Here is a 24,465-nt window from a genome sequence, read left to right as displayed (position 1 = left end):
GCTTGATTTTAATAGCGACATGGCTGTGGGGTAGGGCTGGTGTGACCGAAAACCACAGCAGGACCGCTGCTCACAGCGGGTGTGAGGAGTTGGCTGGACGAAGCCCGTGCTGCTACAGGCACCTCCAAGAGTGATGCTACAACCGGGTTAGCAGCATCCTGGTGAGCACCACCCATACAGGGGTGGCCGAGGATGAGCGGGGCAAGCAGCCGGATGGAGCTTGTGTCCCACCGCGGGGATGCAGAGGGGGGTCCTGCCCTGGCCCACCCGCCGCCATCCCTGGCACTCACCCAGGATCTTGCTGATGCTGGAGTTGTGCATGTCTGGGAAGGCCTGCAAAATCTTCCTCCTCTCGTCCTTCGCCCACACCATGAAGGCGTTCATGGGCCGCTTGATGTGGTTGTTGTTCCTGGACTCGGGGAAGTGCCGTGAGCCTGTGAGGGAAACCGCGGCTGAGGTCAGGAGCCAGGGGAAGCAGCAAGCTGCGGGGGGTCACACCACGGTGCTCCCGGCTGTCCTTACCGTCCATCTCACAGGTCAACAGAGCCTCGTCCAGCCGGTGGGCAGGGGTCTCCTCCATCCGCTCCTTCACTGGGGAAGAATCAATCCCGACATGGTCCTGCAGGAGAGCGGAGAGTCAGGAAGCAGCTCCAAGCCCGGGAGCCCACCCGCGGATGGAGACCCAGCTCTGGCCGCCAACGATGGGGTCAGAGAGGGGGACGGTGACCACTCGGCGAGCATCCCTCACCTTGCGGTAGGGGTTGCTCAGCGATCCCTCCATGGCCCCGCTGTGGCTGTGCAGCAGCTGCCGCGCATCGTGGATGGCTTTGGTGATGGCGTCGCCTTCGCCCAGGAACCCTGGCAGGGCACCAGCACCGGCACCCATCAGTGCCAGCGCCCGCTCCTCCGGCACCGCGCAGCACCCCATCCCACCCCAGCAATCCCAACTGCGTGCCCCAAGGGGGTGGCACAGGGGAGCAGGTGCCCACCCAGGCCACCCCAAGGAGGAGGGACCCCAGGGAGTAGAGATGTCGCCTGTCCCTGGGAGGTGGACACGGGACCATCCATCAGTAAAAGCACTTGGGAACTCACCCAGAGGCAGGTTGGACGGGCTGGTCTGCAGGTCCCTGGTGGCCCCGTGACTCGGCGTGAGGGACTGGCAGCCGCTTATCTTCAAACTGGGCGAGCTGGAGGCACTGGGGAGGTCAGAACCTTTGGGTTTGGCTGTCAGGTTCAGTGGCTGCGAGGTCTCCTGTGGTAGAGGGGAGGGGGGGGTTGAAGCGCAGCCCCCGCAGCACTCCAGCCCAGGGGATGGAGGTGCTTTGGGGCTGTACCTGCATCTGGAGGTGGCCCGAGCCGGCGGGTCTCTTCAGCGTGGGAGGAGGAGGGCTGTGCAGCAGCTGCACCGGGTAATCCACTGTGGGGAGCAGAGGGAGAGGGGTTGGGGGACAAGGCCACCCCACAGGGCTGGGGCAGTCCCAGGGGGCCCCGCTCACCTGGTTTGCAGGGGATGGGCTGGATGGGCAGGGCTAACTGGGAGTCGGGAGTGACGGGGAGAGGCTGGTGGCTGGGGGTGAAGGCGGGAATCATGACGTAGGGCATGTTGACCTGCTGGAGGGAAGAAGGGGAGAGAAGCAAAGAGACCAGATAATTGCTGCGGGATGCTGCAGGCAGGTGCCATCCCCTTGCCTGGTCCCGGGAGGGGACACAAGCCCAGCACACGGGGAGGCTGGAGTCACCCAGCACGGGAAGGGGGACACAGGGAGGTGTCCCCGACCTTTACCTGGATCTGTTGCTGCAGCAGGTTGATTTTGTGCTGCTGCTGGATGAGCTGCTGCTGCTGCTTGGCGATCTGGCAGAGGGGAGACAGTGGGGCTCAGTGGCATCAACGGCAGCGCCGAGCTGGCGCCGGCAGGGCTATGGCCCGGCACGAGCTGCCCAACACCAGCAAAACGCGGACAAGGGATGTGGGGGGGTCCCAAGGGCTGTGGGGAGGGCAGGCAGGGGGTGGCCGAGCTACTCCTGAGCCACCTCACGGGACACAGGGAGAGAAATGGGCTGGCAGGTATGGTGTCACCCCCGCCCCGGGGTATGCCAGCGGGTGTCACCCCTGCCCTTAGCACCCCATGGGCCACCAGAGAGGAAAAGTAGGTGTTCAAAGAGCAAAGAGAGCACAGTCAGGAAGGACCCAGTGTGGTTTAATTATTTTAAGGAGTACAATTCCCATCTCCTTTGACCATTATCCTCCCGGCACCAGGGAGCAAGATGGGGAGTCTTTGGGATGGGTACAGAAAACGGGAGGGTTTCTGGACAGACAATTAAGTCCCGCTGCTCCCAGCACCAAAGCCACCTCCTCACCACTCCCAGGGGACCCTGTCCTGGTCCTGCACCCATGGCTGGCCAAAAGGATCCCTGAAGGGGTGGAATGTCCCTGGCAAACGCTTCCCCCCAAGCAGGCTGCCCACGGGGACCCGAGCCCACCTGCTCTTGCTGCTGCCGCGCCAGTTCCATCTGCTGCTGCTGCTTCTCGAAGAGCATCGCGGCCATGTTCTTCTGCTCCGAGTGGGCCGTCAGGAGCTGGTCCCGCAGCGTGGACAGCTGGTTGATCATGACGAGTAACTGGAGCTCCTTCTCTGCCAGGCTTTCCTGGGTTCCTGGAAGAAACCAAGCAGCTGTGGGTCAGGAGCTTTGGGAGGATGAACAGCATCCCCACCGTTGGGTGGTCGTGGGTGATGGGTGGCTAGGGGATGGCTAATGCGTGGGGGGCATAAAGACCCCCATGTGCTGAACCATCCCCTCTGTGCAGCCACAGGCAAGCTTTCATCAGGGATGCTCACCCCCCCCCAAAAAAAAATAAATAACGTTTTGGCTAAAATAGTACAAATCCCTATTAAATACACACTTGCAGGCGCATCTCCCTTCCTGCTAAGGCGGGAAATGCCATGTTTCCAGCCCAGGCTGCCTGGGCACAGGGCGCAGGAGGGAGGACAGCGGAGGTGGGTGGCTGGGGGGGAGACCTCACCTTTCACTTCCTTGGACTCGGCAGTGTTTCGGCCCAGCAGCCGCTCCTTCCAGTCGCTGGACAGTAGCTTCTCAATGGTTGGCATCACTGCCCATGCCGGCAGGCACCGAGGTCAGCAGAGCAATGGGAGAGGACAAGCAGGTGAGCACAGCCCTAGGCTGTGTGTCACGGTGTGGGGTGGCTCTTCCTACCCCACAGCTTTGCAAAAATGAGGGGCCCAAAGGGAGCACGGGGGTCCCACAGGTTACTCAGAAACCTTCCTTACCCTCCTTCAAGTTCCTGTTGAAGTCCAGCTTCTCCTGGCCACCGACAGCCGGCTCGAAGGCAGAGCGCCTGGGCTCCAGCGCATCGCCGACAGGCGAGCGGGACTCCTGCGACACAGACAGCATTACTCGGCACCCGCTTGATGGGGACGATGGGGATGTCCCCAGGTCTCTGGGCAGTGGACGCTGGGCTGGTGGGATGCTCAGAGCCAGCCCTGCCCAGCTGACTTCTGGACCACACTCTGCAAGGCACATTCCCCCCAGCCCAGCTTGAGAGCATCTCTTCTATTCATGCTGTTAAGACTTGTTTGCTGGAGGTTTCTACTATTTATTTAGGCTGCCCAGCTCCTCTGAGCCCCAACCCCACTGGGAGTCAGCACAGGGGTAGGGCTGAGGCTGCTGGTCAGGGGGAGAGAAAACCCAAGAGCAATGAAAAAGGGAGGCTGAACGGACAGAGCATGGCTGGAGGTGGCTGCGGAGGTCTCCATGCCAAAGGCAAAGCACTCAAATCCCAGGGCTGACCCAAGAGCATTGACAATGGCCAGAAAGCCTTGGGGAGCCTCAGGTTTCAGCTTTGTTTCCTCGGGATGAGGAATAACCACCCAGGAAACCAACGACCCCACTCTGCTGAGGGACAGAGCCTGGGGATGGAGTGGGGATGGCCACAAAGCTCTGCCAGCCCAGCGAGACCCCAGCCAGGACCAGTGTTTGTCACAGCCGTGGGACCCACCTGCGGCAGGGCCTGGGGGTCGGTGCCCTCCCTCGGTGGTGGCCCTGGTGGGTCATTGGGACGGGGCTCGGTGCTGGGGGCAGCCCCTGGCGGGGACTCACATCCACCCTCCTTCTTCTCCTCCGTCTTGATGGTGCAGTTCACCATGCTGCCGGCTCCATCAAGCTCCAGGTGGGGAGAAACGGGGCTCCTCATGGACATCCTACGGGATGGGAGCACCATCAGCAGAGCCATGGGGCACCCCCTGGCCACAGGCACCCCTTTTCCCAGCCCTGCCCATACTGGGGCGCCCCGTGCTGCTGGTTTTCCAGGGGCAATAGTCTTGCCTTTCACCATAGCTTGGTGAAGCTGAGCCCTCGTACCTGGCTTCTTGAGACTGGATTTTTGCAGATTTGGAGCTCAATGGCCAGAAGCTCCGAGGGAAACAAGCCCAACACACCTTTTTTTCCTCCTGGCCCCAAAGAAAGCCCACCTAGAAGTGTGGGATTTAGGGCCAATATGAGCACGTACCCTACCAGCAGCCTGGTAGAGAGCAACCCAAGGGTCCCCGCAGCAGAGACCCATGCCAGACCCGAGCCAGCACCCCAGGGGTCCCTGGCTCTTGGCTCTCAAGCTGCCCCCCGCACGGCCCCAGGAGCCGTGCCTAGAAAGCCGACAGGGCGGCAGGCAGGTTTCCCGCTCCGACGGGAAATGGAAATCCTGGCCCTGCCGAACAATGGCTGGGACGGCCACCAGAATCGCTCCGCCGGGAGTCCCCGGCACAGCGCGGAGCTGGGACCGGCCGAGCCCCAGCCAGGGCAAGGGGCCAGCCCTGGGGAACGGCTCTCCCCAGCTTCAGCAGCGTGGCCGTGGGTGCCAGTCCAACCCCCGGTGCTGCCAGCCGCTCAGCTGGGCACCACAGAACTGACCGCGAGCTGTTACGGGGGATGAGCTGCATAAACCCAAGGGATGCCAAGCATGGCCAGAGCTGGTATTTTCAATGGGATCTGCCCCAAACAGCATGTCACAACCACGTCCCTTGCAAAGCCCCTGCTCTACTGCAGCCTCCAGCAGTGCCACGGCTACAAGGGCTGTATCCCGAGCGAGTGCCGGGCTCGCCGTGCCTCTGCCGAAGAGGGATCAGCCGTGCTTGCAGGGATTTGCCTTCTCAGGGCCACCAACTCTCACGCCACGCAGCAGGAACAGGAACAAATATTACCCTCCCAAAGCTCTCCTTTCAGGGAGGAATAATGGGAAAAGGAGGCTGTTAAGGAAGGCATTTACACTGGCCACTGCCAGGAGCCAGGATCCGGGTTGTGGGACCACAGGGGCTGCCAAGGTGGGAAGAGGTCATGGTGGGATGCGGGAAGCATCCTGCCCAGGATCTGGCACCCCACAATTGTGACCCCCTGAACGCTCCTCTCTCTCACCTCCCCACACCCCAATGGCTCATTGGGACCCCCCCCCAAAATCAGGGCTGGGGGTGCCGGCTGGGGTGGGGGCGGCTGAGCCAGGCTCGGGGCAGCAATTACGTAACAAACAAAGCCCAGCTCAAGCTGCGAATTAATCAAACCACTGAAAATAAAACCTTCCTCTCAGGAACTTCAAACAAAAGAAATGAAAACAACAAGGCTGGCTGGGTAATGAAAAGCCAGGGCTGTGAATAGGGGACAAAAGGAAGTGGAACAATAGGGTGTTGGACAAAAGCAATAAAGTAAAGGGAAGTGTGACAGCTCCACAATAGGGCACTGTGCGCGCCAGCCTTTCTGATCTTAGCGGGGCTTTTTTTAATCTCAGTTCCCTTGCCCTCCGCTGAACAAACCATCGCACTCGCCGGGCCAGCGGGCTTCCTCCCGGTGTCGGCATCGCCCGGTATCTGCCGCATCCTGCGGCACCGCCTGCGTCTCCCCTTCCTGCCCCTGGCTCACCTTGGCCAGCCCAGCGGCAGGGAGGGCGACCCAGGCACGGGCAGCGCCCACCCGAAAACCCATCGCCTGCCTTCGACACGCCTCAGCCGGGGAGGAACCGGACACCGGACACGCTTGGCAGCGGCGTGGCGGTGGCAGGCAGCCAGCGGGGAGCCGTGCCCATGGCTCCAACAACTCACGGAGGCAGGGTTTGCCCTGCGAGGCTGCCGCCGAGCTTGTGCTCTCGATGTGCTACAGGTGGGAAAACTAAGGCACGAATGCACAGCGGCTGCAGCACCTTGCCCTGGGCGCTTCCCTAACTCAGGACCTGCGGGTGTGAGTCCACAGCCGCTCCCTCCTTCCAGCCTTTTTCATTTTTTAAAGGCAAAACCCCCTGCTCGGTGCATCCCCGCCACAGGTGTGCCCTCCCTCCCTGCGGCTGGGATGCCGCCCGGCCCTGGGCTGCCTGCATGCCCAGAAAATGGGGCAGCAGGAGCGACGCTGCAGCACAGAGCGATGCCTTCGGTTTGGGACGCACAAAAGCAACGTCCCACTCCTCGAGCATGTCACGTTTCTATTATACTTAACCTCCCGGTGCCGGTACTCTTAAAATGGGGCCGGTACTTTAATAGGGGTCTGTTTGAATGAGGCCTCATTGTAGATTTATTATATGGTTTGCTGAACAAAAAGAAAAAAAGAGAAGAAAAAGGAGAAAACGGTGCCGTTATCTTGTTACAGGGCTAGTTCCAGCGGCAGCCCTGTGCCACGGGCTCAGGTGCTGGGCTCCGGGGCTGCCTGTGGCAGACAATAGGGATGGGAACAATTGCCTTGGCACTGGGAGTGTAACAGATCTTTGCCTTTAATGTTTTCCATTTAATGCAGGGTGGAGGGGAAGGGAGGGGATGGCGTTGGGATGCAAAGTGCCAGCCTGGAGGGCCAAAATGGACCCACAGGGGAGCCATGAGTCCTTGGTGAGGGAGCAGCGACCCATGGGGCTGCTTCCTCCTGGCATGATGTTTTGGGGGGGCACAAGGTGGGGCTCATCTCGCAAGCACCGAAGCCCTGAAGTGCTGCACTGTGCAGACATCAATGTGCTCACCTGGCCTCCAAACTCCAGCCCAGTAAGTACTAGAGCTGAGATTTTCAGGATGGCGACAGCTTTTCTTTCTCCAGCTGTACGCCCGAACGGCACGTCCTGCAATTCTCCCCGTGGCCGTGCCACCCTTCCTGCCTGCCAGCCGATCCTATCTGCCCCGTTTGTGTTGCAGCAGAACAGCTCGAAAGGCTGGGGGGGGGGCCGAGGCGCCAGCAAGCCCCCACCCTGCCTGGCACTGCAGCAGCTCAGGGAGCGCTGGGGAGATACCGAGACCCCCCCCAGCACCCAGAGCATCTTCCCAGTCGCTTGTGGGGGCTCTGGTTTTGTGGAGAAGGGAGCTGCTGGCATTGCCCCTGTGGCACAGAGCAGCAAGGGGAAGCAAAGCCAAAAAGCTGCCCAGCAAAGGTGTGGTGCTGGCTGGACCAGGCTTTCTCCCCGCAGCAGGTCCTGCCTGTAGTCAAAAGAAAAGGGTTTCTGCTCACAGGGCAGCTGCGGCGGGAGGCTGGCAGGCGGCACTGCCCGGAGGCAGCGGGGACGTCTGCCCGCAGCTGGGGCAGGGCCGAAGCAGGCGCCGAGGCTCCATGTAACCCAAGCTCTTTGCAAAAACACCAGCGAGCGCAGGAGGACAGAAAGCCACAAACACAGAGTCTCCCGCACTGCCAGGGCTCGAGGAAGAGCCGCAGCGCTGCTCCGCTCTGGGCACAGGCACGGCGGCACGGCCACCTTCGCCGGTCCTGGGAGAGAGGATGCGAGTGCGGGGATGGTCCCACACGCCCGCCCCGTGCTGCAGCACACCTGCCCTGGGGCTGATCCTGCCCCTCGGCTCGGGGCTGATCCCACCCCAGGGGATGGCGGTGCAAAGGGCTCCCGCAGAAGGGGGATGGGGGAGAGTGTCCAGCAGGAGCTGGGCTGCTCAGATTTACAGGCTGGCCTTGCCCCCTCGCCTGCCCATCAGGTTGACCAGGGCAGCAGGGGAGGCTCCTGAGGCTTTTTTTCCTCTCTCTCCCCAAATACAGCAGAAAGTTATCAGTTCATGGGTTACGGCAGACTCTTCCCTTCAGGAGTGCAGCATGGTACCCAGATACCCCAAAATGAATCCACCCATCCTGAGCAGCACGCAACCACTCGCCCCGCGGGTGTATCCTGCCTCCATGGCCAGGTAACCAACACAGCCGGGGAGAAACACACAGGGCAAAACTCTGAGGGGGAAAAAAAACACCGTACGAGCAAACACAGCAATGCCTATGAGAGCCGGAGCAGCACAACACCACCGCCGTGCACACACCACGTGCAGCATTCGCAGCCCTCGGCATCCCCTCAAGAGAGGGCAGAGGAAAAAATAAGACACACATGGACGTGTCCTTCTTTTAAGCAGGGTCCGAGGAATCCCGGCCGGCCACCGGGACAGACAATAGGCTGTCTCCTGCCAGATGAGCAGGCCGCTTTCCTGCCAGACTTGGAATGTCCTTTCGGGGCCGTTTCCAACTGTTTCCGCCCGGCGTGCCTTCGCACATAAAAGAATGGATGATTTCCTCCGCCGTGCCCGGGCAGGGATGGCCAGGGACAGCCAAGGCAAATGGCCCCAGCCGGGGAAAGTTCACGGGGCTGCCATCATCCCCCAGGGATGCAGAGCATCCCGTGACAGCAGGTTATTCCCCGGGAAGGCAAAAGCAGGCAGCCGCAGGGAGGATGCGGGCTCTGCCACCCCCAGCCACAGATGGAGGGGGATGCCAGCTCATTGGCTACACGCTGCAGGTGAAACGGGGCAGAAGGTTTAAGACCTCAGCGTTTACTGCTTCTGAGAAAGCAGGTTTAAACGCAGAAGACAACTGGATGCTGAATGAAACGCTGTCACCACGTGAGAGTCACGGCCCCGCGTGTCCCTGACAGACAGCAGCCGCTCGGAGCAGTGGCACTTGCAGGACACATGTTGCCCCGTGGGGCTGCGTCACAGGCGTACACCCACCCGTGCTGCCCCACAAACCAGGGTGCTGCAGTAACGGAAACACTCTGCATTTGGGGGAGCACCAGCCAATGCTTTACATATCCTCAAATGCCGCATTTTTAACATCTTACCTGTCAGCGGCGCTCCCACGGAAAGCCACAACCTCCATCTGCCCAGAAGGCTGCCGAGAGCTCACGTTGCCGGAAAAGCTGCAAAATCAATGCCGAGAAGGGAGATCTTTGGCGGGCAGGAGGGCATTTTGGGAGGGTAATGCCCCAGAGGGGCAGCAGTAAGCACCCAGCAAGCGCAGAACTGGGCAGCAAGCCGGCACCTGCATGCTAAGCCCTGCCATGGGCAGGATGATGCCCATGGGAGCTGCCAGGTAGGTCCTGCCCAGTGGTAGGTGATGGCAGCTTCAGCGTCCCAGAGAGAGCCCCAGACCCCAGCTGCCCCTCTCTATCCTGGCAAGGGATGGGGTCCCATGGGAAAAGCTCCAGCGTCAGCAGGAGCTAGGATTTCCCACTGTCCACACAAAACAGACCAGTCTTTGTCCAACCTCCATCCACCATCAGTTGCCTGAAGGGAATTTCTCGCCCCCCAAAGGATAATGGCTTCTGGAAACATCTCTATGGGGTCAGAGCAAAGTGGTGATGCTACAGAGCATCACCATCATCAAAACTCCTGGGAACGGCCAGCACAGGAAGGAGCAGGGGGTCACCCTTCTCCATGTGCCACCCTGAGCACCCCACTTTCCACCCAGGTCCCCTCTCCCACCAGGCGTGGTACCCCTGTCCCGGCGGTCCCCACTGGGGGATATCTCCCCCTTCACCCTTGGAAGAGTTCCTATTGCCACAGCCTCAGCACTGCCACATTATGGCTCTTTGGTGGGGGGAGAAGCATCAATTCTCCATCTACTAAGATGAAAAGCAGCAACGCAGGTCTCCTATTACCGCACGGCACTTGGAAGATTTAACCCTAAAGCAATTACAACCAGCTAGCATAGCATTTACTAATTCTATCCAAAAAAACCCAACCTGCCTTCTTCAAAGGCCTCCAGGCCATACCCAGGACTGCTAATGAAATGCATATCTCCCTGATGCATGCCAGCAGAGAAGCCCTTCAGAAGTTCAGGGGGAAATCTAATCAATCCTGCTATTCAAAACTTGAGGAGAGAGAGAAAAATAACCCATATTAATCACTGAATTCACTTAAGTGAACACTTGCAAGACAGGGAGAAAAGGATGAATTCTCAGGCTGTGGCAGGGGGAAGAAGAGGTGCTGGGCTGCTTAACAGGACGGCTGCGTGTGCTCCATCGCCTGTGCACACCAGGAGATCCCAGCTCTGCGTGGGTTCCCTCAGGGCACCAGCCGATGGCTCCTGGGAGCACTGAGCTACAGCAGGTTGAGTCCTCAGAGGGCAGCTCTGTCCTCAGAGACTCGGCTCCTGCTTTTCTAAGTCTGGTGGAATAATTCCATTTGCTGAAATCCACCTCACCCCCTCAGGGCTTGCGCCCTGCCCCTGCCCCGTCCCTGTAGCGTAGGGCTGCCCCCTGCCTCGGGACCGATGGACCCGAGGAGGCGGTGATGGAGCGGGGACACGCGGGATGCTCCGGGTGGGAATGAGAAAATGAAGCCCCCTGTGATAACGATGAGACATGCACAACACATTCCCTGTGGGTATACGGGTCCATCTGGTCCAGCCCAGCGCACATTTTAACTGGGCCACGTCCCAGCCTCCTCTTACTAACAGTTTCCAGCTTACTGGTAACTCTGGTTTCACAGTGCTTCTGAGGGGGATTTTATCACCTTGCTCTGGTGTCTTATGAGATGGCAGAGGGACACATCACTGCAAAACACTTTCCTCTCTTGGCATAAAGGATTACTCAGCTGCCCCCTGCCCACGCTGCCCCTCAGCACAAGGGCTTTGCTGGGACCCCCCCTCCACTGCCCGGTCATGCCTCCGCAACCCAAAATCCAGGGATGCCGCCTCTCGTGAGCCCGGCTGCGTGAGGGCGCAGCCAAAAACCAGCCAGTAGTTTTATAACTATCCAAATAATGAAATCAAATACAAAGAGTGGATCCTTCCCCGGGCGTAAACTGGCACAGGTCCACCGCCTTCACAGCCACAACCCAAACACATTTTTCCTTTACTGGGATGAGTGATAGGATGGTTTTAAGTAGAGGAAAAATTAAACTGAACCTCAGGTGGAACTTCCTGGCCGCAAGATTTATTAGACGGGGAATGATCTCATCAGGGAAGAGGAGGAAACTCCGTCGTGCTGGAATTATTTAAAACCGTGCAAAGCCTAGAGGAAGAAGGCGCGGGAACAATCCCAGCGACAGCCCACGTGATGGCCGGGGACCGCACTGGTCATTCCCATTTCCTGGTCTCAAGATTAGACAGTCTGCAGGACAGGTTTTTTTTTTTCTTCCACTCAATAAGACATATCAATAAGAAAAAAATCTCCTCGTCCTGTCTCTGGCTTTGCAGGCAGATGGGTTTCTTGTCCAGGGAGGGTTACGCGGTTGAAAGCATCTTTAAGAAAAGGCCTGGCAGCCGCGGCGGGTGCAGGTGTGCGCAGCGGGAGGTGGGGGTGCTCGGCAGAGGCGAGCGCTTTGCTCGGCCCCGAGCAGTGGCGCGGGCAGGGACAGCCAGGGAGAAGTGCTGAAAGAGGAAACGTCCCTTCTCTGCGGGTCTAAACTCTCCAGGGAAAAGCGCAACCCCCAAAGTCTTACTCTTTTCAAAGACCCCCTTCTTATTGCATCCCTCTCCCCTGCCCTTCCTTTCTTCCCCGGCATTACCAGCCAATGAAACAGAAATATCACAGCATGTTCACCAGGGAAAACGCAGGGAAAGCAAGAGGAGGGCGGAACTCTGAAGAACGGGTGTTTACTCTTTCTTTCTTTTTTTCTGCATCACAAATAATTCTTAAAACAAGTTTCTTCCTTTGCGCAAGGCTTTGCCTGGACACAAAACAACCGGCAGTGAAACCCGTCCGGCTCGCAGGTGCCAAGCCTCTACACCCCACACCCGGGGTGGGTGGATCAGGCCCACGGTCCCACCAGTGCCAGCAGCAGCTGACAGTCCCCAGGTCCCCGGGACCCAGCAGGGGTCCTTGGGGCTGCTCCCAAACCCACTCCCGCCACTCCGGCACACCCATCGGCTTGTTCCATCGCCCCGGTCCCCAGTTTAACCCATTCGCATAAATCCATCAATTATGGGAAAGAAATTTAAAACAACCGCAAACTCAAGAGCAAATAAAGAATCCCCCCCACGCCCCCATAGCGAGAGGCCATCAGAGCCAGGAGGCGAAGGACGGGGACAACTCACCCAGCCCCGGCGGGACGGCGCGGCGATGCCAGCATGGCACGGCACAGCGTGGCGAGGGAGTGCGGTTAGCGCATCTCCCTCCTTTTCTTCACAGTTTCTGTCCTCCCCTCACCCAAAAGCGGCCCTCGGCCTTATCGGAGAGGCCGATCTCAGTGTCGTTTTTGTGTAATTTCACTCACTCAGCGTTTCCAGGCAGAGCAGAGGGCACGTTTGACTCGGCTGCTTCGTAAACAATACTTTCCTATCGCATGACGGAGGGGCGAAGACATCTGACCCTTTTCCTCTCCTGCTTAGAGAAAAAAAAAAAAGACACGGGGCTCATTTGCCTCGACAGTGATCTGCCCTGCACCTCCTGGGCTGGGGCTGCAGGGAGGGCAGGGCTTTCTGAACCCTTTTTCCACCCGCCACGAGGGACCCACGGGTGAGGTTTGTGGCACGGAAGACCCTGGCGCTATTTCGGCACAGCCCCATGGTCCATCCCAGCAGCATCCCATGGCATCGGCTGGTGTCCGTCACCCCCTACCCTTGTAAGCTTCTTGTGACACTTTACACCTTCAACTAATGTCGTTATTTTTCCAGAATGTCGTTATATTCCCAGAATTTGGGGGGCTCCTCTTTGAGGGGAACCATCCCATCTTTTTTGCACTCATGCCTCCCCGGGTGAGCCAGGCACACATGTGAGCACCAAAACGGTGCTCGGAGCCAGCCCTGACACCTCTCCTGGCACCCAAGCCCACAGTAGCAGGCGAAAATCATGGGGCTGTGCTTCCGCCTGCAGTGCCCCATGCCCCACAGCCAGCAGCACCCCGGAAACCTTCGGGGTCCGTTTGCATGGAAACCTGAGCTGCAGCAAACAGGTCCCTATGCCCAAGCCATCGCATGCTTGGACACAGAGGTACAAAGCCTCTGCGGAGCCACTTCGCCCTCCCCAGCTGCTGCCCAAACTCAGGGCAGGGGGGAGCTCCAGCTGCTGGGGCCGCTTGACATTTCAGCAACAGGTTTTTTTGCTGGCGTGACAGGAGCTGCCCCTTGAGCCGCCGGGCCCATCGTCAACCTCCCTCTGAAAAAAAAAGGCAGCCTGAAGGATGGGTGCTCGGTGCCAGTAGCTGCCCATCACCTGCCCCAAATCATGACACCCTTACAAATGGCACCCCTGACTCCGCTCCTGCCGTACTTCAGCTCAGGGAAGTCCTGGCTGGCTGAGTCTGGATGCAGACCCCAGAAGGAAAATGCTTTTGGCTTGACTTCTCCCCCCCTTATTAGTGTAAGCTGCGGTCGCTTTGATGATGTTATGCCGATTTAGGGTGCGGATTCAGGCTCCTGTGTTCACGGCTCAGGAGGTAGCTCATCCGCCAGTTGCTCTGTGCCCCACCGGCGAGCCAGAGCATCCAGCACCAACGGGGCTCACAACTGGCATCGCCTGCCAGGGCTGGTGGTCATGTTAACTGGGCAGGTCTCGCATGCACAAGAGAGAAATCACAGGAGGGAGCGGGGGTGTGGTTCATACCTTTCTTTATCACTACCATTATTTTGGCTCAGGGAGAAACCTCAGGCTCGCGGGGGGGTGGGAGCAGCAAGCCTCCAAACCACGACCATCCTGCAAGGCTGGGTTTGCACCTCACCCCTCCTCTCCCCTCTCACTTCAGAGGAACTAAAGGCCATGAAATCCTGGTCGTGCAGCAGCTCCCAGCCAGGCTCCTCTCTTCCAGAGGAGCAGAGAAATTTGGGAACAAGCTTTTACTGGCCCGCCGGCATAGTTTTCATTGCACAACACAAACACAGCACAGAGGAGGGTTGAGGCACTCCAGCAAGAAGCCGTCAGCCCTCCCCATTTCCAAGGGGGTGTCCAACTGCCCCCAGCCAGCCCGCGTCTTCCTGCGTCCCACCACACATGCCAGCACACAAGGGGCTCTTTGTGCCCAGTGGCACCTGTCCCCCCCTCTCCATATCCTGATTTCCCCTGGGGTCCCCGAGCCCGCTCCCTCCGGCGAGGGGCTTTGGCAGTCCCTGCCTCCACGTGCGGCATCCCGGCGTGCTTCCCTGCACAGCTTAGCGGAGCTGGGGGCAGGCACGGTTGCTCTGCTGACACACGTGCTCAGGCGGGCACACGCGGGCAGGCACACGCACCCCGCCATGCCACGCACCACGCGTCTCGGGCAGCACAGGGAGGACGAGAGGGACCAGCGGTGTTTCCTGCCACCCTGGCAAAGTCACACGTGGCTGCTGGAGTCACTCCGCTGCTTGGGCTGATGGCGCTGGGAGCCCTATGGGAATGTGTCAGCTTTGCGTTACTCCCCTAAATGAAGGAAGGAGAAGGACTGTAAGGGACCCCGGGGATGTCTTTTGCAGCCCCGAGGTGCTCACGGGCTGCGTTGGCTGCAAGCACTTGCAAGGCTCCTGCTGCGTTGCCCCTGAGCTGTGCCACTTGCACCAAGAGCCACATCCAGTACCCAGCCCCCAGCCTTGCTTGAAAACACACACATGCACAATCCCCCCGCCCTGCAAAAGTGTGCGGTCCCCAAGCCGGTTCCCAGGATGGACCCACAGACGCGAGGCAATGCAGCAGGAAGGACAGGGCACGGGAAGCCCAAAGGTCAGTTTTGCACCTGGAGACCCAAATCACAGCCTGAGAGACTCCAAGAAAGGCAGATACTGCAGCAGCCTGTGTGGGTACGGGTGGGTCCTCCAGCCCAGGGGTAGCAGTGCCCTGGAGACCTCCCCCAAATTAACCCTCCAGCTCCTGAAATCCGTGTCACGGCAAGAAAAACGAGGGGGAAAGGTCCCAAGCAGCCGCCTCTCCCGCTCGGGAATTCACCTGCAGAGCTGCCCACGGGCAGCAGCACCCACACGGAGCCCCGCAGCCAGATCAGCCCTGCCAGCCCTGCCCGTCCCTGCCCATAAATCCCCTCCTGCAGCCCCTGCCCCAGGGGACTCGCTTTCCGGCTGGGCGTGCAAGGTAGAACAATAGGGCCAAGCCCTCTATTGTTCCAGACAAAAGATAAGCCGGGCTCTGGCATTCCCCTCCGCCCTCGTGGGCAGGCAGGCAGGCAGGCAGGCAGGCAGGCAGCAGGCAGGGCCGCCACCCTGGGCCTAAGCAGAGGGTTTTCTAAACCCTTCCTACATCAGCTCACTTTTAGCTGCTGAACCAGAGCGGGGGGTGAGCCTCCTGCCCAGCTCGGAGGTTGCATACCCCTGCACACACCCCTCACCCCTGTAGCCACGCTCGCCCTGCCCTGCAGGCTTTGTCCCAGCTCTGCGGGGACCCCAGTTGCTGTTGCAGCAGCTTCAGACACCCACGTGTCCCCAGTGTCAGGACTGCAGGGATGAGCTGTGTGCTCAGCGCCTGCCCAGGCTCTTTACAGCCCTCAGTCCTGTCCTCTCCCCACCCCGAGCCGCTTCTCCTCTCTGCATCCTGCAAGGATACGGTGGGGACAAAGCACCCTGCCAGCCACGGGGCGGGTGGCAGGAGGGATGTGGGTTGCACAGCCCTGGGGACTGGTTCCCCTGTGGTCTCAGCAGCCGGTGTGGGGAGCAGAGCAGACGTGCAAGCCCAGGACCGCCGACTCTGCGCGCGCCGGCACGACCGCTGCAATCCAACCCATCGCCATCACCTAGCTCAGCTTTTTCAAACAAGTGGCTACCCCGGCTCTGAACAAGGCTGCAAACCCGAGCTGCTCTGTGCTATCAACACCCATCCACAACAAAGGAGGAAGACTACGGGGGATGAGGGCTGCTCGCTGCAAACCCACACCCATCCAGGCACTCAGGTTGACTTTGATGGCCGAAGAGTTTTGATTTCTGGCTCTCACCCGATAGCAGCATGGGCCCCGGCGGCAGGGGAAGGCAGCAGCCCCAACACCGAGAGGGCAGCAGAAGCTGCTGCATGGTGCTGGCAATGCCACCGGGTATTTCTATCTACCTGCTTCTACATCTTCTCCTCCTTCTCCTGTTAGGTTCTGGCTCAGCCCAACTTGCGACAACCCCATTTTACATGGGCAAAGAGGATCAGATCCCCCCACCGGCCTCGCTGCTGCCCCATGTTCTTTTAATTCTCTTTGCAATATTTAATTTATAATCTTATCCCCTTTCCTCCCAACAATGAACTGCCACAAGCTGCCTTCACCAGGCAGTATTAAAAAATAATAACTCAGACCAGCAGATTTTAGCCCGGGCTAGTGGGTGCTCGCAGGGGTCTTCCAGAAGGCTTTAATGATGAGCCACTTTATCTTGTTCCTCTCTGATAAGGCACCCGGGGGTACATGGGGGGAGGCTGCCCGGCCTCTGCAGCCACCAGACTGCATCTTTTATAACGGTCACATGCCTCGAGCAGGCCTGGGTGGTAATGGAGCATTAAATTATGGAGAGGCAGAATTTCAAATATTTCAGATCCATCTCCCCATTTGCATTCTTCAGCTGAAGGGCTGCAAGCAGGAGCGGGACAAGAAGGCAGGGAAGGGAGCTTCCCTCCAGTACAATGTTTGCAGATGTAGCTTTCCCCTTGAAAAACAAGGCTTTTGAGCTAAAAGCAGCTGCAGAGCCATTCGGGGTCCAAGGTGCTGGCGGGTGGTTGGAGGTGAAAGGGTTGAGGCTGCTTCAGCAGAGCCCCGAATGCTATCCTCCACTTCAACCACGTACCCCAGCGCTCTTCTAAAAATGCTTTCTTGAGGCAGATTCAGCCACTCCATCCCCTACTCATATTTTTTACTGACCCATCCGAGCGGCTGAGGCATTTCTGATGCAAGCCAGGGCCGCGCACGGCCAGCCGTGCCCCCCGCACCTCCCCAGCCTCCCTCCTCGCCAGTGCTGAGCTGGTGGGACTGGGCAGACGAAGGGCCCTTGTTCGGGGCTGGAGCGGTTCCAGCCGGGGACATGTGGTCCTGGAGCAGGTGGACACGGAGTGGGAGGGAGGGAGGGAGGGCTTCCAAGCAGCAGAAAATTTTCCAAAAGTTGATGCCTTGGACCCTGCCAACTTTCCTTGCGCTGGAGGAGCCCACGCACTTCTCAGCCGTGCCCAAGCGGCACCCAGGTTGGGGAGCTCCCCAAGGGCATGGCTGGGCCAGCGGCAGCTCTACCCGAGGGAGCAGATTTGGCCTCTGAAGTTACTCCCCAAAACATGCAGGATGGGGTAAAGGCATTGAGATATTTTCCAGCAGAACCGTCATAAGCTGCACTAATTTATTTCCCTTTTGCATGTTCTTTACCGGGTTAAAATGGGGTGGAAATTAGCGATGCATCGTGCAAAAGTTTTGAGCTGCTCAAATCTTCCTCCCCACTGTGCAATGAAACTAAAACATCCACAAAGTTTGTGAAAAATATAGCAGCAGAGCCTAGGACAGCCCAGCTCCAGCTGGTCAGGGGTGGCAAGGGACCCCCAGCCGGGGAACGCCCGACCCCAGGGCTGCCTGGCTTTCTGGGCTTTCCCTCCTACCAAGCACAGCTCCTCCATCAGCCTCACTGCCAGAGCAGGCTGCTGTCAGATGCACAAAACCAGGCAGCTTTGACCCATCAGTATTTTCAAACAGAGGGAAAATGAAATTAAAATATTTTATCACTAGTCCCCAGTTTGTAGCAATGCTATGTTCAGCAGCGCGGCCGCGGGAGAGAACAAAAGAGGCCAGCGGGCTTTCTCCACAGCATCGCTGACTGTAGGTAGCAACTGCCCTGCCCACGAGTGGATTATTTTTTAAAAATAAATGCATTTTTTTAAGGAAAATAAATAGTCCGCATTTTATTAGCACGGCTGAGAACTTCCGGGGTGTAAAAGCAGAGCAGAGCTGCACTGACAGCACGTCCCTACAATCGGTCGCAGCCGTCTGTTAAAGGTTGACGCTTTGGTAATAAAAGCTTTTCTGATTTCTGCAATTACACGTGCACGCACAAAGCCGGCCTGACACAAAACCGCCGTAAGTGTTTACAATGGGATAAAGCTGGAGCAAGCAGGAACGCGGCTTCACGGTGGGCAGACAAAGCGGGGCTCACCGCGCTCCGCGCCGGCTCGTGCGGGACAGCAAGCAGCCACGGGCCGTGGGCTCACGGGCTGTCCTGCTGCCTCTGCCAGCCCCGGGGGTCCCCGACCCTTCCCGATCCGTTGGGTCTGCAGTGAGGGACCCCCAAAAGCTGAGCCACCGGCACTGCTGCGACGCCAGCCTGCCAGCACCACACCAGAATCCTTCAAAGTTTGTTTGGTTTCATCAAATACTGGAGAACAGGCGGGATCCCCGAGCAGCCACGGCTGCGGCGAGCACACGGGAGGGCTGGGGACAGCGTAGGTGACCTGGCTCCCCCGGCAGCAAGCGAAGTGTCCTGTACTGTTCACTGCACAGCCCACCGTATCCCACACGGATTTGCTCTGCCACCCCAAGTTTGGCTCGCCAGCAAACTGCCAATCCCTGCAGCGCCCGTCCCTGCGGCCCCGAGGATGCTCAGCCCAGGGGACCTGAGGCACTCTGCAACCCCGGGAGCAGCAGGCATGCAGCCCCCCTGCCATCTCCCCCCCAAATCAGCCCTAAACACTCATCTGGGGAGTGCAAAGCACGCTGCTACCAGGTCCAGGAGCCACCCTTCACCCCTGTCCCCTGACCTGCTTGCAGGGTGCGTAATGGCTGCTCGGCCCCAGCGAGTCTGGGTTCCAGGAAGGCGACAGGCAGCGAGAGCCGCAGGCTCGGGCAAGTGCCCCGGGGAGCCCACCAGCAAATAACAGATGTAAAAATAAACCCACTGAAAGACAAGATTTACTGTGCTTCTGTGCTCCCTGCACAGAGAGGAAAAAAAACCACCAACCTTCCCCTGCATCCCATGAACGAAATCAAAACCCCTGTAGCACATAACAAGTTTATGATGTTCTTCGTCTTCCCTACGGCCCCACGTGCCAGGGCACAGCTCCTCCAGCACCCCCACGGAAAATGGGCATTTCGGCAGGGAGACAAAAAGTCCAGCTATTCCCCCCCGGGACATCTTGCACCCTGGCTGGAACAAACTTTGCTCGTCAGAAGGACTTTCCCGGGGGGCAGTTTGGGTGCTCCGATTTGGCAGGGGTAAAAAAAGCAACACGGGCACTGGCCAGAGGAGGTAAGCTGCCTGACGGCATGAAGAGCTTCATATCGGAGAGGAAAAAGAATTTTTAAAAATTTGGGATCACTGCTCCTGCTTATTACTCTGCTCCAAAAGGATGTCATCTCTTGCATGAGATGCCAGATCAGATGCCAAGAGTGAGCCCCCAGCCCCCCGGGAGGGCAGCCCCGGCAGTGGCTCTGCCAGCGGTGAGCGAAACAAATAAACAACACGAAGGGAGATGCTGGTAAAAATGTGTCACTCGCAAATGATTTAGAAAACTGTCCTCAGCCTGCCCACGTTTGTCAAAGGACAGCAGCTATTTTTAACACAAAGCCTCTGAAATCGCAGGCTTTCAAAAAAAAAAAAAAAAGTACTGTATCAGTGTCAACAGAAAGGATTCTGTACAAAATTAAATTGAACTAAAAGGAAATTGCATGAATTACAAACACGAGTTATTGGCTCAATAGGAGAGTAACTGAGTGATATTATCTGCTCTGTGCTATGCAGAAAATGACATTAGCTGAGCTAATGGTCCTTTTTCACTCCTAAAATCTATTACTCCAGATTTGCTTTGGAAGTCAAGTGTTTTCCATGCTGAAGGTACCTCACAAGATGTAACTGAGACTCGAACAATATGCGGCCACGGTCTGTAATTTTTCCTGGGCAGCATCCCTCACTGGCACCAAAACCCCTGCATAAAACACTGGAAATCGTTAGGCGGAGGTGGAAAGAAGCAAAGCTTTGTATTTATTTGTGCATTTCACACAAAAACCTCTCCTTTACAGCTCCCTGGGTGATGCATCTCTCGGTTTCTCACTTCTGCCACTAACTTTGTCAGTGTTTAAGTGTGGAGGGCACCAGGGATGGGCGCCCAGCTCTCTGCAGGGGCTCCATCACCCACCTTGCCAAGGTTTACCAGCGCTCGGGGGGGCGAAATCCCCCAGACCCCCCACGGCTGCACCCACAGCCCCGCCAGCCACCCCGGCGCAGCACCGTGGGGCTCCCAGACCGCTTCGGGACCCCACGGCACAAGCCCCGGTGCCCGGAGGGCTCCGCCGTGCAGTGGCTTCAGCCCCCGGGGACCCAAATCTCCCCAGGACGGGTCGGACGCGCGGCTCAGAGGTACGGGCAGGACCCGCCATGGCTACCGGGAAAGACGTGATCTCAGTGACAAGGTTCATCCGCTCTCAGGTCCCAGCAAGCGACACGAGTTTAGTGCTGACCCCGGTCCCAGAACCCCTCTCTGGCCGTGCGTTCTGGCGATGCTGTCACTGCGGTTTGTTACAACAACCTCAGCCACTCTTGGACAGACAAACATCCGTGCGTGGCACCGCCGGTGAGTTTTCCTGCCCAAACCCCTTGCTTGCTTCCCAGCGGAGACGGTGCTGCGGGGCCACGGCTCCCCGGGGCAGGCTGGAGCCGTGAAATCGCCTCTCCTCGCCCAACGCCCCTCGAAGGGGTGGTGGGAGATGCACGACGGGGCAGGAGTGTTCCACCCGTCGGGGAAAAGCGATGAGGACCCCAACCCCTGAGCGCCGCAGAGTCACCGACACCCACAGACAGCCCCAAGTCCTGCGGACCCACGCGTGAGCCGGAGAGAGCAGCCGGGCCCTGTGTCCGTCCGTGCCGGTACAGCGTGTCTGTCTGTCGCTGCACAGTGTCTGTGCTGTGGCCCCCCCCCCCCCCCCCAGTGCCGCGTCTGGGGGTGGGGGGAGGGTGGGCTGCCAGCCTTGACCCCGCTGCCCCCCGTATCCCCGACCCAGAGCACCCAGTGGGGGCCGGGTCTGTGTGGCCCGGCCGAGGGGACAGAACCCTCCGGGAGCCGCGGTGACCTGCGGGAAGGGGCGAGGAACCTGCCCCGGCTGGGTGGGACGGGGGTCCCGGGGAGGGGGCTTCAGCGGGGCAAGCCTTGGGAGCCAGGTCAAGAGTCGGGCGGGGGAGGGGGAGGATGTCGTCCATGGATTAAGCCCTTGCCCGCCGGCCCTGTACCCCCGGGGGGGTGGGGGGTGGGTGCCCGTGGCTTAACCCCTTGCTTGCCGGGCTCTCCCTCGCCCCGGCTGCGGAGGAGAGTTTGCAGCCCCTGAACTTTGCAGCGGGGACGGAGCCGTGCGGGGGACGGGCCCTGCACCCCCTTTCCCCTTTTTCCCTGTTTTTTTTTTTTTAAGAAAAAGGAGTTGGGGGGGGGGTCCTGCCAGGACGCCCCCCCCGCAACCCCGCTCAGCCCAGCCGGAGTCGGGGACCGCGACCCGGGAGGATGCTCGGTGCCCCGGGAGGACGCTCGGCGCCCCGGGGCCGTGTCGGTGCCCCCTCCCCGCCCCGCCCCGGAGCAATGCCGGTGCCCCCCCGCCCTTCCCCCCCCCGTGCCCCTGGCCGCACTCACGGCTCCGCCGCGCTGCAGCGCTGCGCCCCGGTCCCCGCCGCCGCTGCCGGTGCTGCCGCCGGTGCCGGTGCGGGCTCCGCCGCGCCCGGCTCAGGTCCGCTCCATGTCCCCAGCGCCTCCGGTGGGAGCTGCCCCGGCGCCGGGCGGAGAGAGGGAGCGAAGAGGAGGAGGAGGAGAAGGAGGAGGAGGGGAGGAGGAGGAGGAGGAGGGACACCGGTCCAGCCAGCCAGCAGCCGGCTCCGGGGCGGCCCCTCTGCCCCGTCCCCTCCCCTCGGGACCCCCTGCCCCGCCGGGGGACCCACGCGTGACACAGCCGGGAGCCCCCGCACTGCTCCCACCCTCTCCCCTGGAATCCTGTGGCGGGGTGGAGACACCCCCAAAGACTAAGGCATGACTCGGAGGAGCCTCGGGAAGCACCCCGGGACCCCCCGGCCCCCCGGTCCGTGCAGGGACCGCTCCTGCCCGGTCCCAGCGAGGGGCTGGAACGATTCCTGGCTTGCAGAGAGCACAGACCGCAGCTCCGGGCGGGGGATGGTCCCAAAACCATGGCACCCCAAGCGACAGACGCCAAAGCCCGGCTTCCAGACTCTCCTCCCCACATCACCCCCCCATTTTTGCCTTGCCCAGACCCCCACAACCAGCCCAGAGGCACAAAACCACCATGGGTCTGGGAGGCAATGCCGGGACGGAGTAGGGAGGGCAGTGGGCAGCCAGCTGCCTTCCAGCCGGACAGGCAGGCAGACAGACAGACAGCTTTCCTGCACATGGCTGGGGGGGACCACACACTTGTGCTGCTGGAGCGGATAACCCAGCTGGGAGCTCCGGTGTACCAACTGGGAAAAGGGGCCCTGGCAGGGCCTTCCGCGCCCTCGGCGCCCCGTGCGCCGCACCCAGCACCCCATGCCCCGCATCCCACCGACGGCTCTGCCGGGAATGCCATCGCCCCCCTTCCCGAAGGGAAAAAGAATGCTGAAATTTGGAGGAAAACAGTGCTGCAGCTGGAGAGGGAGGGGGTTGGTTTGGACAAACAAATGTTGACAAACAGTCTTTTTTGTATAATGAAATCTTTAAAATGTTATGTCAACATCGAAGGAGAACTGTTTACGTTTTAGCAAAGGGGAAAATTCCCATTGACTCAAAGCCGGTTCCTCCCCCACACCATCATTTTCTTCCATGGGAATTTCTTTTTTCCAAACATTGTTTTCACCCAGTCCCAGGAGCAGGAGGCAAGAGTTTGGGCTCCTGGGACTCCTGGCTCCCCCAGCCACCACGCAGTAACTGAGAACACAGCGTTTCTGGAGGGGTTTGGGCACCCACACCCTATATCCACCCCAGCACGCAGTCCTCCCCCTTCCTCTGTGCCCATCAGAGAGGAATGCGGGGAGCTGGGCAGAGCCAGGCGAGAAGTTATCTGAGTTTCCCATCTGGGACCTTCACCCAGACGATTAAACACAAAGCACAACAGCGTTGAGAAGCCGGAGGCAGTGAGTGGGCTGCACCCACAGACCCCAAAAGGAAAAGGAGCTCAGTGATACATGTTCCCATTTCGCAGATGGAGGAACTGAGGCGCCGAGAGGACACAGCATTCCCAGGGCTGTGCAACAAGTACCGAACCTGCAGCAGGGCAGGATGGAAAGGCCGCTCCCCCTGCTCCAGCTGCACCCCCGCAGCCCCTCGGAAGCCCCCTTCCCAGCTGGGGGGACTGCCTGCCCCCAGTGCCATCCCATGCACTGGCAGCTTCATGTGCCCACCAAAGCCGCCGGCCCCACTCTGCCAGCTGCCAACGATCCCACCCCCCTACCTTGGAAGAAGACCCCAACAGGTCACGTGAGAGAGACGGTTATCGGCAGCCAAGCGAGCGCTGAGCGAGCCCACGGCGACCTCCGCGTGCTCCTGGGGCTGTGGCTGCCCCAGCGAGGCCCCCTGTGCTGCTCTGGGGACAGGAGGAGGCGGGAGGCGCATCCCCCAAACTGGACAGGAAAACAATTAACAAAGGGACCGAGGACCTGCACAACTGAGCCAAAAAAAGGGAGCGGGAGCTTTGTTCAGGTCGTCATGGCAACAGCCAGGCCAGAGCAGCAGCCACGGACTTTCACTTTCCTTCCTCCCCATTGCTGGTGGCCCTGGTGGCCGTGGTGGCCACGGTGCCCTTCCCTGGCAGCCCCCCTACCAGGTGCCAGCCACACTGTGATCCCAGGGGTCCAGCATCACCTCCCACATGGGTGCCAGGAGGTGGTGGCCCAACTGCCCATCCCCAGGTGTCACCACCCATGGGTCCTGTCCCCACCCTGGCTCTGCTCCTCCCTGTGTCCTCCTTTGAGCCACACTAGCTCCACCTGCACCTCCTTCTCTCCACCTTGCTGCAAGGTATCCCCAGGACCCATGGGGCAGCCGCAGGACGTGCTGGGCATCCCCAGGGCCACGGACACAAGGTGTCAGGATGGACATGATGGTACAGAGACAGTCTCCATCCTTTCAGAGGAGCTCACACGGGGCCTGCTCAGCTCCTGCTCCATCTCTCCCTACCTGGCTGCACCCAGGCGAGCAACCAGGGCTGCTCCCACCCTGCAATACCTCCCCTGAATTTCTGCTTCCCTCAGCAGAAGGAAGCTGGGACAATGGGTGGAGGGATCAGGAAAGCTGGTGGAGGCAAAGATCCCACTGCTGCCAGCGCAGGGGGCACGGAGGGGAAAAGCACGGCCAGTGCTTGCCTTCCTTTTCCCAAGCCCCCCATCCTGCCACAGAGCCTGCGGTGCTGC

The 24,465-nt window shown here is 59.7% G+C and overlaps 1 protein-coding gene across 8 annotated transcripts in view; it reads right to left on the bottom strand.

Annotated features, from left to right (window-relative positions):
- SOX13 (SRY-box transcription factor 13) overlaps positions 1-24,465 on the bottom strand; it is a 46,590-nt gene that overhangs the window by 3,684 nt on the left and 18,441 nt on the right. The window contains exons 1-14 of one of the 8 annotated variants that reach the window (XM_064471897.1): positions 21,707-21,876; positions 12,453-12,559; positions 9,074-9,151; positions 4,016-4,217; positions 3,288-3,393; positions 3,023-3,109; positions 2,482-2,654; positions 1,784-1,852; positions 1,497-1,611; positions 1,335-1,417; positions 1,093-1,252; positions 749-858; positions 523-619; positions 291-434 (exon numbers count right to left, since the gene is read on the bottom strand). In XM_064471897.1, the coding sequence (XP_064327967.1) occupies positions 291-434; positions 523-619; positions 749-858; positions 1,093-1,252; positions 1,335-1,417; positions 1,497-1,611; positions 1,784-1,852; positions 2,482-2,654; positions 3,023-3,109; positions 3,288-3,393; positions 4,016-4,217; positions 9,074-9,111 (1,384 nt within the window). In that variant the 5' untranslated portion in view covers positions 9,112-9,151; positions 12,453-12,559; positions 21,707-21,876. Of the gene's footprint in view, positions 1-290; positions 435-522; positions 620-748; positions 859-1,092; positions 1,253-1,334; positions 1,418-1,496; positions 1,612-1,783; positions 1,853-2,481; positions 2,655-3,022; positions 3,110-3,287; positions 3,394-4,015; positions 4,218-9,073; positions 9,152-12,273; positions 12,432-12,452; positions 12,560-21,706; positions 21,877-24,465 lie in introns of those variants that run through there. The other 7 variants (XM_064471900.1, XM_064471898.1, XM_064471896.1 and 4 more) reach the window with 7 other exon arrangements.

Source organism: Phalacrocorax carbo, chromosome 23 (assembly GCF_963921805.1).
Source record: "Phalacrocorax carbo chromosome 23, bPhaCar2.1, whole genome shotgun sequence".
Classification (NCBI taxonomy): Eukaryota; Metazoa; Chordata; class Aves; order Suliformes; family Phalacrocoracidae; genus Phalacrocorax; species Phalacrocorax carbo.
The sequence above is the reverse complement of the archived record's forward strand: the minus strand, read 5'-3'. Positions and strand labels throughout refer to the sequence as shown.